The 13,587-nt window shown below is 52.4% G+C and overlaps 1 protein-coding gene across 3 annotated transcripts in view; it reads right to left on the bottom strand.

Annotated features, from left to right (window-relative positions):
- Window positions 1-13,587, bottom strand: part of LOC126571247 (latrophilin Cirl) — a 124,015-nt gene that overhangs the window by 37,051 nt on the left and 73,377 nt on the right. For all 3 annotated transcript variants that reach the window (XR_007607870.1, XM_050229600.1, XM_050229602.1), the window contains exon 5: window positions 1-2,941. This exon is cut by the window's left edge. Coding sequence is in view for 2 of the 3 variants with exons in the window: in XM_050229600.1 (XP_050085557.1) it covers window positions 1-2,374 (2,374 nt within the window). In the remaining variant the exon portion in view is untranslated. The remainder of the gene's footprint in view (window positions 2,942-13,587) is intronic.

The raw sequence follows: 13,587 nt of genomic DNA, 5'->3' as shown, positions 1-13,587 counted from the left end.
TGAGGATGTTCTTCACCTTCTGCACCACATGCTTCTCGCGCAGAATCGTGTCGGCCAGCAGGAACGCATTGTCCTCCAGCCCGGTCAGCAGTGACGTGGCGACCCTCATCTGATCCTCGACACTCAGATCGAGCCAGCTGGCGTGCTGCGATTGGTCGAGCAGGTTACTGCCCGTCTTCACCACACTGTTGAGCAGCTCGAACACGAGCGCCTCCCGTTGCCGCTGATCCGGTATCGTCTCGATGTCGTAGTGCATCTTCTGTGACATCGTCTGTACGATCTTGGTCGCAACCAGCATGTCACCGCCGTACAGTGTTTTGCTGCTCGTCACCTGCGCCAGATCGTTGGCGATCGAAATGAGCGATGAGTCGGGTTGCTGCACGCGCACCTCCAAATTGTTCAGCCAAAGGCTACGACACTGCGTCAGATCCGGTTGATACGCGTACCAGGTGGCCGCGGCCGTCTCCGCCAACGATTGCTTATCGCTACTAGTTAGATGAATGTTGCTACTGCTGCCAGCACTACTACTAAAACTAATATCACCTTTGTTACTACTATCGGTCAGCCCATCGACTGTGGCCACCGTTGGTGTGGTCGCCGTTGCGCCACCAGCTCCCGCTCCTCCTTGAAGCTGCAGCATCTGCTGATGTTCCTGCTGCAGATGGACACGCTGCTCGGGTGTGAGTGAAGCGACCGCCACACAGCGCCACTTGGCGATACCGGTTGCACCGCCCGGGCATGGCTGCACATTAACCTCGCCGACGCGTGTCACATTCCAGAAGAGATTCCGAGCCGTGCTCGGACCACACGCGTGACTCACATCGATCGCCATGCCCTGTGGGTGATTGTTGAGCGAATTCACCCCACCAATACCACCACCACTCGTCGTTCCAATGCCACCTCCAACGCTGACCACGTTTGTGTTGGGGGCCGTCAAATCCTTCCGCATCCCAGGACCTGGTGCACCGGACAGAACGGCCGTTTGCGTCGGCAACAGATCGCCACCATCGCCATCTTCCTCGCCATCGGTCGACGGATCGCCGGGCCTGCGACCACCTCCGGTCGGTGTCGTGGCCACACCCGGACCCGCACCACCCTTCTTACGATCGCTGATCGTCTTGATGATGGCCAGATCATCGTTGACGCTCTTGTTCTCGAAGCCCTTGTTCCGGAAGGCCGTTGTCTGGCCACCATTCGTGCCTCCTCCGACCGATGCTGGATGCTGTTGCTGATCGCCACCGCCACCGCGAGGAACCAGCGTCTGTCCGCCTGGCAGCTTACCACCGATACCGGGTGGCCTGGCTGTCACACCGGACGTCGAAACGGCTGCCACCGTTACACCAACCATCGGTGTTGTGACGCCACCATCGTACGCTGAGTGCTGCGTGATGTTCAACCGAGTCAACACCGGATTCCGCACGGTTGACGTACTCCAGACGATCGGTTGTGACGTCTTGAGCCACGGTGGTGATGGCCGGTTCGTCGTCGTCGAAGATTGAGCCGCCGAAACGCACTGATAGTGGGCCTCGAGGTACTTGTGCGTCCCCGGGCACGGATCACCGAACATGGTGGTCGATGCAAGCACCGAGCAGTTCTGCTTCTGCGCACACTTGGAGTGCAGCACACGGAGACTCTTCGGTGACATACAGTTGACGCTCCAGTCGACGTTACCGTGATCGTTGCAGATCGTGATCGAAAACCGGCCATAGTTTGCCCGGATCAGATTGATCAGATCACCGTTCTCGCACTCGATCATCAGTGTTTTGCCTTCGCAGGCGTACGCCGTCTCGTACTTGGGTGCAACGGCACCGACCGATCCAAACAGTGCGATCGTTGCGATCACCAGCGCGGTAATCCATCGGTTTGCGTTTGTCCAGTGGGAATAGGATGTTCTTCTGGTCGCCCGGGTTTCTTTCCGTCGACAAGAGTGTACAGGAGGGGTGCCAGTGTCATTGACCTCATCTAGAGATCCTCTTCTACTACAGCGCCACCACCATCGATCGCCATCGATGACGTGCGATCGATCTGTCTCGATCGATGCTATCCTACTACTACTGCTGCTGCTGCTCCACCGGATGGCGATCGGTGATTCGGTGCCCTCCTCGATCGACGGTATCCGCTCGCTACGCTGCGGTGTCCTACAGGAACTTGAGTCCTCCTCCTCTTTCTTCTTTTCCTCCTTTTCTTCCTGAAGCCTTCCTGGTGGCTCACAGTGATCGCTGATCCTCCCATTCTCCTCCTGCTCTTCTGCGACTGTTGCCGTTGTGGCTCTCCTTCTCGCTTCATGCCGCTTACGCCACTGGTGGCCTTCGCCTCGTCGCTGTCGCCGTCCCTCTCCCAGTGCCGTCATCGCTACCGTCGCTACCTTCTCCATCGTTTCCGTTTTTGATCCTTCCGCTGCTACCGATGCTCGTTTGCATCCGTTTTCACCCCGTTGGCGGTCTACGGTGGTCCTCTCGTTGCAGCTGCTGGTGCTGCCGTTGTCCACCAAACCCCACCAAATTGAGGGTTCGTTTGCGCGCTTCTTGCCGGTGGAAGTGTGTGCCGCTACTGCCCCAGCGCCGAACACGAACGCCGGACCGATGATGCTGATGATCGAGCCCACTGATCGAAGCTGACCATCACTGCCATGTCAGTGTCAGCGCACGGTCCAAAAACCGTCCCGAAACCCGCACGGGACGAGGCCGGAACTTTCGGAAGTAATTGCGAGCTTATTGGCGATCGAGCACGCTCCGGTCACGACACTGGCGACCACGATAATGATGCTGCTGCTGTTGCTTCTGCTCTTGCTGCTGATGATTCTTCGGTTGCAGTTGCCGTAGCTCTGCTTCTGATCGTCCGGTGTGATAGTCGTAATGCTGCTGTAGTTGCTGCTCCTGCTCCTGCTGCCGATGCTGCATCGTTTCTCGTGGTGAGCCCTACGAAGACGCTGGCTTGTCCACTGCAAGTCGCCATCGTCGTCGTCGATGGGTAAGGGTAGAGCGTGCCGGAAAAAGAAAGAAGGAAGGAAGAAAGAAAGAATGAGAAAAAATTAAAAATATTTATTAAATCGTGACCAATCAATATCACACAATTTCCCCCCCCCCCTCCTTTTATCCCCACAGCTTTTGCCCTTTCTTATCCCGCCTCGGCCACCGTCAGACAAGCCGCAGACCGCACCGCTCATAGGGTTTTTGGTCGGATTGACTTTTAAGGGGATTCCAACGCAACGCAAAAGGGGACACATCGCACGGTGTATAAGTCGGGGAGAGGATCATGGAGATCGACGCCAAGCCTGGTAACCACAAGGCCAAGAGTGACAGAGGCCTCGGGACACGGGACCGTGGCGGCGGCTTGCGGTTGTTGGCGGCTTCGTTCTTTCTTCTCTCTGCCGTGCTGTACATCACAAACCACACGCCCGGCTATAAACATATTTATACATACGTATGTCGTCGTCGTCGTCTTGGTCCGCGGCCGGTGTCGGCGCACATTTTCGATTTCCTTTCATGCTTTGCTTGCGTTTCGTTCGCTCTCTAGCCGCCCGTTCGATCTGGCGCTATAAACGCGCCACACCAAAAGAACGGACAGAGCCTGCGCCATTACTAACTGGAATACAGGGCGGCGATCGGTCGGTGGTGAAGCGGAGGGAAGGAATTCCTGCCTCACAATCTTTCCTCCCCTTACTCACGGATTTCCTGCCACGGAGCAGGTCCCGGGCGTCGCTGTTATTAACCCCCTTTGGCGAGAATGGAAGGATGACGGCGGCGATGGTGGCGCAGACGAAATGCGCATGCCAAAAAGCTTAACCTAAAAGTGAGATATTTATGCCGCCACCCTACCAGCACCAGCTCGCCAGCCCCCTTCTTCTGAGCCCGGAGGCGCACCGCTTCTTCAGCGCAAGCGAGCAAGGCGAGAGTCATTTGTGCCGTGCGCGCGTTGGCGCTCTGTGTTCTCTTCTTGGCTTTGCTGGCCGCCCTCGAGGAGCTGGTGGCGGTGTGGATGTGGATGTCGTGGCACGACATCGCGGACTGCTCTGCGCGCTGTGAGCGTAGAGCAGCGAAAAGGGGAGGAAGGCTAATTGATACGTAAATTGCACGACTAATCGCTTTGCAATTGTTTCTCTCCGCTGCGCACCGCGCTTGTGCGCTAATAGGACCCCCTTGCGCCATCCTCCCAACACCCCACGGCAGCGATCCCCGATCGATCGAAGCCATTCCAGAAAGGTTCGAAAGTATATAGTTTAATCGTTTAATACGTTACTTCTCTTCCTTGGTCACCTTTTTTCCGGTTTTTTTTATGTGTTGTCGTTGTGGTTGTTGTTGTCGTTGTTTTCCCTGTTGGACTGTCCCAACCGGTGTCGCTTTCGAGGGGCCGAGGGGGTTTCTGCCGCACCTCCGCAATCGATCGCGAGGGACACCAAGGGATTAGTGCATCGAAGCGCGTTATTTATCATTTTACTTTATTTATTAGCTCGCCCCTCCACCCCTCCGTGTAAGCTTTTGTGTGACCGCATTAGTGAGGTGAAGCCACAGCATCAGCAGTTACAGCAACAGGGAGGTCTCACGGGGACCGATCGGCGTCACCATCACCCAGGGTTGGGTGTCACGAAATATTCAGATGGCGGCGCGATCGAATTGCGGCAGCAGCGTGCCGGCCATCGCATGCCAATCTCTAACGCCAGTAACGCCAAGGAGACTAGCGGATTGGGTTGGCTAGAGAGGCCTGGCCTACACTCGCGGAGGCCACAATCGCGCGATCGAGCGATCGAACCTGTCAAGTGTCAGGCGGCGCGGTGACAGAGTCGCGAACGGCGCTGAAAGTGTGGTGACACTCTTGCGACAAACAATAGGCATAGGGCTGTGTAGCTAAGGTAGGGTTTCAGATTTGTTGCGGTTTAATTGATCGATAGATCGGCCGATCGAGCGCGATTGATACGGAGAGTCGCTCGTTTACCTCGGGAGATTTCACGCGAAACTGATTAAATTGCATGCGAGCGGGCGATTTGTTCGTTTCAGATGAATGGTTTCTCGTTTACTTTTATTTTTTTTGGAACTCATAAGGGTTGGCATTAGTTTGAACGATAATGCATTGGGATAAACAACAAAAGGAACCAAATGAAAAAGCGTGTAAAAACTGGTTGAATGAAATTTGAGAGTTTTTCAAAATAACTGAAGAAGCATAACATCATGCTATTTGAAAATATCAGGAAGAAATTATTAAAGACAATTTGAACATACGAATGTTGATCCTTTCAAGAGTATTGTATAAAATTTTTGGACCAATCGAATAAAAATTAACAACGTAATAGAACGTTGAAAATCTGCGCTTCATACAAGGCTCAATGCCGTTTCCAAAGCCGATGCCCATCGTAGCATAAAAACCACTGGAACAACCGTTATGAAAATTTTAACACATTTTTAACACTGTTTGCTAGGTAGCCCCGTCGAGTTTTCACAAAAAATGTAGATACTTTATTTAAACAATTATGAAAAATACGTTTTTCCAGAAAAAAAATAGTAAGAAAACACCCTTTTTTCCACTTAAAAAATATACCAAAAATCGAAAAAATGGAAATTCGATAAAAACTTGACGAGACTATTTCGATAAACTTATAATCTATCAAAAGAATATCGATTTGTATTTTTCTGATGACCCATCTATGACGCAGCTACGATGGGCAGCGTTCTCTGTCCGAATCAAAAGACTTGCCCCTGAAGACTTGAGCGACGAACCCGGTTTGAACATTTATGAAGTCGACCAGCTGCCAAAAATAAAAAACTCGAAAAATCAACCAAACCTCAACGGAGATACGTGGATAAACGGTGGTTTGTAAATTTCAGATGAACCAGCAGTTGTGAAGTAACGGAGATAGTATAGAAATGAAAAGATATATCTATCACAATAAAAAGCAAACAGAAAAGCAAGAATCAACAAGTGATGAAAGAGTGAATGTTTAATAAATCCACAACCATAAAAGCAAGAGCAAAAAGTTATAGTATGCTGACATTAATACAAAAACCTAAACAAGCACATGCTTATACAGATTCGATCAGCATATTAACCGGATAAGCTGCTCCCGCACGAAAGAATCGATCATTCTTAGGGCTCCAGTTTTGCGGTGCTACTGTCGTGCAAATCGCTGTCGACGCAAACGACGACGACGACTATCATCGATTATCCCTCCATTCAATTGCCATGATAATCGCAACGATCGATACGCGATGATTCATACGATTCAAAACCCACCCCCTTCACCGTCGGTGGCCTCGGCATCGGTGATCGCGATATCAAACACGTCGATCATCGACGGTCGCCAGCCAACATTGTAGTCCATTGTACGCTGCACGTCAACGTGTTTGCGGGTAATACTCGTCAAGTGTCAGCTGTCCCAGAGACCCCCACAGAGGCCGCCCCACGATCTGTTTGAGTGTCGAGTCGAGCCCCTGAGCTTCTGTCAAGCAAGCAACGAACGAACGAACGAAACAAACAATAGTCGTCGGTCAGAGTTTGGTCGCGATTTGGCGTCCGAACCGAATCATGTTTGGTACCTTCGTCGATACTTTTATGGCCGGGAGTTTGAGGGCCAGCTAGGAGGGCAAGAAGGGTGGAGTATATTGTTCTGTGTTTGCGCTGTCGCAGTCGTTGCGTGGCACGCCACAACGACAACGACTGTTGCACACACCGAAAAGGCCAAAGCCGGGACATCAGTCGCACTCCGCTCCGCTCGCTAATCCCATCGCGGATCGGCGGCACCGGAAACCTGTTACCGACTCGCAACACAGAGAGAGAGAGCAGCAAGCGAGCCCTCAGCTACCGCCACCGAGTGCCATCGTAAAGTAGGCTTTCCCACGAAATGGGTTGGGCGGAGGAGCTCTGGTCGAGCTGTCGAACTGGAGCTGTTGCTGCTGCTGCTGCTGCTGCTGCTGCTGCGTACGGAGGAGGTTCGGTTTGAAGGCAGAATGCGCAATGCTTGTGCGTTCGCTTTCCTCCATCGGTGTCTCCGGTGCTCAATGGTGGCGGCGGCGGCAGCGGCGGCGACCAACAAGTATAAAGTCACATAATTTATGTACTTAAGCCGGGGTAATGCCTCACACAAGCGGGAGAGAGCGAGCGCGAGATCCGCGACTTGGGCCGTCGTGATGGCGATCTCTGCCACAGCGCGCCCGAGTCGGTTACTCGGCGGAGGATTACAAGGTACTTAAAAAGCAACCAATAATATCCATCTGACCAGGCAAGGAGACAAAGCGGGGAGCGAGGAGTGCAGAGTATTGTTATATGCGTGTGTCCCTCGCGAGTGTGGGTCGAACGTCGATTCGTCGTCGTCGTCGTCACAGCCGTCATGGTGTTCCAATTGGGACTTGGCAAACGGTTTAAACCGATTCGGTTCGCATAATGGCAATATCGGCAAACAAGGGAAGACAACAAACACACACGACAGGCACGCAGAGACAGGCACTCTCTGTGGGGACACGGTGGACCTCTCGAAAGGGCTCCGTGAAGGTGGCGAAGGTGGAAGAATGTATGTTTAATATCGTTAAATCGACACCGGCCCAAAAACGGCAATGGCAGGGTCGTCGATACTCAGAGACGCAGAAAGAGAGAGGGAGAAGGGACCTGGTTGCCTCATCGAACTGGCTGGCCGCTGGATCGACTTAAGCGCAAGAAATATGACTCGAAGCGAACTGATCAGTAATGGGAGGTGTAGGTATTTGGGGCCGGGTGGGTGGGGATAAGTAGAAATAATAAAATACGGCTCACGACGACGACGACGCAGCTCCGAATGACTCGCTACGGCATGTGCGTGCTTGCGTGTGTGCGCACGAACAAATCGCCAAGGAGATTGAGATTGAGTCCTAGGGGAAGACCTGAGGAGGAGGGAGAAGCCAGTCATCATCATGGATCGCGATCGCGAGCAACCTTCCGTCCATTTGCCCCTTAACGGAGAGATTTGTCTCCGTTTCCAGTTCTGCAAAAACACGTCGAGGGCTTGAGCATCAGGCAAGGTGTCATGGCGCACACTGAGGACGCACCACATTGCGCACTCGACGCGGTTGCGGTTGCGCACATCATCCTCTCACTCACTCGCTCCACGACGACGACGACGAGGACGAGGACTGTCGCTTGACACTAGGACCAGGCGCGCGCGCGCGCAGTGGCTGCTAGATTGAGGTTAAGCGGTCCCCGCTAGCCGTATCATTATAAGCCCATCATGCCAATCGCACTCGCGCACAAGCCACCATTTCATAGACGGACTGCCGGTACGTCGAGGCTTTCGGCGGCGGATGCGCTGCGGCTGCAGTGTGGCCACTCTCCATCATTAATAGTGGCGCAAACGACACCTTACACAGCCCACCACAGTGCCGGAGTGATGTGCATCCTACCGACGGCCCTCTCTTGCAAATGGCACCCGAGGTTGATTTACGGTGCCACGCTCTTCCCAGTGGAGGAGAAGAAGCCGAAGAGACCTCCAGAGAGTGGCTCTTTCGGAATGCACCGACCTGGCACCGACCGGGCACTGGTCTGGACACAAAAAAAAGACGCACATTAAACGTACCTCCGCCTCCCCTCCCTCCCCACGGGGTCGGTGCGCGGTCGAAACGATTGAGCAACAATCAACTGTTCCATCGATCATTCCCCGGATACCGGAGCATAGACCCGTGTGAAGCCGCCTCTCTTGACTGGGCCGCCTCTCCGCCCGTGGACTTCCCTAAATGACTCTCCGACGGTTGAAGGGGTGATGTCATTAATTATGTTCAATAAGTGTGCGAGAAGCGGCCCGCGCGAAGTTATGTGAAGTCATTCATTTTTCTTCGCTAAAAAAAAGAGAGAGAGCGCGCGCAAGACTCGACGTGTGTGATGCGAATGAGTGATGAGTGATGATCATCAGTGTCGTCGTCGTCGTCGTTCCGGAAATCGCAGCATCGCGCAAGAGTAATGCCATGTACGCGTGGCGATCATGTAATTGAATGAGTCAACGGGGGGGGGGGGGGGGGGGGGGGCTATGCTTCTCGCACCCACACCCCGTCGATCTTGTTGTTAATCCGCGTTATGCAAAATATGTCAATTGCTCACGCTGTTTGTTGTGACAGCGCCTGGAGAGTGGGGAATGCATTTGGAATTTTATGCCAAGTGATTAGCGTCGAGTGCAAGTTCAATGTGGGAACGGATCCGATCCGATTCGAGGATTCGATGCACTTGTAGCAAGCGAATCTCGTGAGATGTGCGTGAGAAATGGGAGAGTTGGAAAGGCAATCGAGATTACCGCTTGTGTGTTGAATATGCACTGTGGCCATGTGCGTTCCCAGTGCGGTTGGTGCTCTGTGGTGTGGACGGTAAATCAAGCACCACTTGAAAGGAAAAACCCCCCTCGAACGCTCGAAATGTGTTTGTTGTCCACTTGAGGCGATGCAATGATTTAATGGTATCACAACTTTTTGAAACCGCGATGCGAAGAGCTATATGGATCAGAGGGACTGGTTGGTCGAGAGGTTGGTGATGGTTTTTTTTCAAGAGCAATAACTTGTGTTTGCCAAACAGATTGCCATAAAAAAAAATATGAAAATAGGTTTCTGAGAGGCAGTAAAATTGTGCGATAACATTTTGAAATCATAATTTTCATATTAGGATCGATCTTGTTAAATTTCGTAAATCATTTTCATTCTCTGCTCATTTTCACATCCAATGGTAACTTGATGTCAATGATTTTTTCTTCCCGAGCAGCAATTAATTTTATCTGGAAAACTTGATGCATCTTAACGACGCACCGGTTGCTAGCGTAACACTCTGCCTGCTTTGCAAAACCGATCCTACCTACCAATCCGATGATTTCGCACAAGTGTCGGCCATATTAGCAAATGAATTTGCCCTTAAAACGTGATCGACGCCGAACGATTTCATTTACTGCACCATATGATTACCCCGAAGTGAAGGGTATTAGTTGGGCAGTTTTGCGAACACACAACCCATAACTGCACATTAAGGGAAGGCTCATCGATCGGCAATTTACTTTAGAGAATCATTTGTAGCAATCAGCAGCGGCTAACCTTCCCCCTGCGGGCCCGTTATCTCGCCAGCAAATCTCACTCTGTCCAAACTAATCAATTTGCGGCTCGAATACAGCAATTTAGTTAGAAGCTCTCCCAGCCTCACATTCCCCTTTCCTTTCACCTCACCACCCATCAGCAAGCAAAGCCCGTATGGCCGTACCTTTCGTACCTTTAGGCCCATAAAAGGATGCGGCGGGCCTGCCCTGCCTGCAATTCGTGAAAGTGTTGCGTACCCTTTTTCCACGGCGACGGCAAAACGGTTTTTTAATGTGTCCAAAGCAGCGCCACCGAGTCGCCGCCGTTCGTTGACAGAAACGCAGCCCGTAGGTGGCCCGTGGCGTAGGAAAGAAGCAAAAGCGACAGCACGGTGGCGGCGGTGCGGACAAAAGGCTGGCTGTCGCCATCGGGGCCCATCAGCACAACACCTCAACCTCCACGACGCACGACGACGACGAGCGCGCGAAGCGAGAGACAGAGAGATGATGGAAATTCGATCTGATCCGATGCGATTAGGCACGACGTCGACGGACGGACCGGTGGACGAGGACGATGCGTGCGTGCTGCGAGCTACCTATTCTGGTTCCTCCTTCCCATCACACCAAACCCGCCTCTCTCTCTCTCTCTAAATTGCTTTCCATAAGGGCGGGGGGCCCGCCTTGTGGTGGCGAGAAAAAAAAAGCAAAAAATGCAACTCACGCGCCACACAAATGTCCCGGGAATGTTACGCAACAAAGCTCCCCGGTCTACCGTTAGCAGCAAGCGAAGGCAGCAACAGTGGCAGCAGCGGCAGCATCGCGACCATCGATCGTACCAATCGTCGTCCACACAACGCGCCTTTTAAGCGCCTCGAAGGTGTTCGTGCGTACGCGTACCACTGGGCACCGCCGGCAACACCTTCCTTCCTCCCATTGGGAACCGCTCCACCTCCACCCCATTGGCATCACTCAAGCCGAGTAGCCGGGAGATGCTGTTGCTGTTGCTGTTGCTGCTGCTGCATTTGCTGGAAACCTTCCTCCGGTTGGTCGTTTGCTCGCCTCCGGTTGCGGTGTGTATGGATCGTTACGCGATCACGCGGATGCAGCGCAGGGGCCATCGACGACGACGACGACGATGGCAAAATGGTGAAGGCTTAAGAATGGGGGCTTTTGCTTCGCCCATCGAAGAAGTGTGTTTTTAGAAAAAACTAACTCTCTCTCTCTCGCTCGCTCGCTCGCTTGCTCGTAGTCGCTAGCTAAATGTGACTTAACCGCACCGCGGGGTGCGCGTTGTGGCGCCCATTAGTGATGGAACCGATGCCAGCGAGAGGAGTGCATCATCCTTCCTCCTTCACCGCGAGAGATGGTATTTATCGGTAAAGGTTACACCGGGTTGGTGGTGGCGTGTGGCTGATGAACCGTGCATAAACGACGGTGGTGATTATGCTGCTGCTGCTGGAGCGCCCCTTAGAGACACTCTCCCCCCGCCTGCGCTCGCTGCTGCTTCAACTGAACCTATCATTTATGGACCATTGCGCGGTGCTGCTGCAGTGCCGCCACCGAAGCTAAGAGAGAGCTTTGCTGCTGATGCCTTTTGCGCTGATGCCCTCTTGTGTCGTGCTGCTGCTGGAGGAAGCTAAATGTGGGAATAATGAAATTACTTGATGCAATTTATCTTCGCACTTAAGCGGCGGCCAAAAAGGTAGCCATGGCGAAGGCGGTGGCGGTGGCAGTGGATGGTTTGGATGAGCTCCACAACAATGTTGTTGTTGTTGCTGCTGCTGTGTGCGTGCTGATGGAGTTCTTGCACGGAAATTACCACGGAGCATTTTTTGTTTTTGTTCCAACTCGCAACTTGCAACCTCGGAATCTCAGCCAAGGAACACGACCGAGGGGGGGGGGGGGGCATGAGAAACGGGGTTTCAGCTTGCATTACTCTCGAGAGGATAAATCTTGGGGATCAACCATCAGGGCAAGACAGCGGGCACACGGCAGCCATGGGGGTTATAAAGCGGAGAAGCCGCGTTGCCTGCACTAAATTATGGCTCCCTCGAGGATCCTGTGCGCTGCGCCTCTCACGCAGGCAAGCAAACGGCGAAAACTGAAAAAGGAATCCACAGATCAAACCACGGCACGGCACGGCACGGCAACTGGTACTCCCTTGGGGCGGTGGGTGGGAGAATGCTCACCAGGATCACCCCAAACCCTCCCCTTAAAGCAACTGGCAGACGGCAGTACACGCATCAGTTGGAATCCTTTTTTTTGGTCGGTGTGTTTTGAGCTTTCCAATGTTGTTCGCTGTTGCGCTTGCTGTGATCCTCTGTGTGTGACCAGCGGCGTGCGCCTGGATTTATCATGACGAGCTGGCAGCACTGGCTGACTGGCGCGGTGCTGCGGTGAGAAATTGGCGAGATCCGTTTCAAAACTACTCAGTATGCAGCGCCGGCGGTCGAGCCCGTGGATGGAATGGTTTAAATCTTTTTTTTCCTCCCCCAAAAAACACGGCGCCCGCTGGGACCGAACGCGAACGCGAACGACTCTTCCCCCCCCTCTTTGGTTCGCCTCGATCCGATCCGTCTGTCTGCTTGGCTGCCAGTCTTGATTTTGGTGTAAATTTTCAAAATACAATCCAAGCTCACTTCAGCAGCGGTAAATCTCGGCACGGGCCCGCAGAGCACAAGGATCACTGCCTTAAAGATAGAGGCAGTCTGAGGAGAGAGAGAGGTCCGGGAAGCGGAGAATGGGTCCCCCGGGGGTGCTGAATCATGGTTTTTGATAAAAATTAAACTATTATTTAAGGAGCGCATGCGGATGGTGGCACGGTGGTGGCCGGGGAGTGGCGCCTGAGACGACCTCATTTAAATTTAGACAAATAATCAGATTTGGGAAGCTGCCCGCCGAGGATTCAGCTTGTTATCTGGGTAATGGTGATTTAGTGACGAGTGGGGCGCGCGCATCGTTATGGGCAGTGGACCACCCGCCCGAGCGCTCGAGAACTCCAAAAAAATATGGACACGGTGATGGTCGTAACCACGGGCGAGGCACGCGATGCTGCCACCGCAGGATGCTGTCGTCACACCTTTGTGGTTATGAACGGTTGTCGTCGGTTGTGTAATGTCTTGAAAGGTAGTGTTTTGTAATAAGACGGAGACGGAGGGATTACGAGCGGTCAAACCTAGGACCTATTGCGTAGCTAGATTGGAACGATTGATAAGGGAATATGTTACGTTATTTGATTAACTTAAGAAAAACATGACTGTTAAAACATGTAGATAAATGATTTAAGATGCAAATATTCTCGATTGATCGTAGCAATCGTCTACTTTTTGACAGCAAGCGAAGTGACAGCTAAATTTTGTTCTTTTGGAAAAGGATAAATAGACATCAACCGATGAGGATCCTGTCTTAGCAAATTATTAAAGGATTAACCGATAAAAGTTGATCATCTTTTGTGAATACATTAGACGCTGAGTCATATCATTTATATTAAATAGTTAACGTGGATTCTCCTCGATAAAAACAACTATCGTAAATCACTCAAGTCGCTGGTCCCTGCCTTGAATTGAGTCGAACAAGTTTCTAACAAC

The sequence above is a fragment of the Anopheles aquasalis genome, chromosome 2 (genome assembly GCF_943734665.1).
Source record: "Anopheles aquasalis chromosome 2, idAnoAquaMG_Q_19, whole genome shotgun sequence".
Lineage (NCBI taxonomy): Eukaryota > Metazoa > Arthropoda > Insecta > Diptera > Culicidae > Anopheles > Anopheles aquasalis.
Note: the sequence above shows the minus strand (reverse complement) of the source record. Positions and strands in the feature narration are given on the sequence as shown.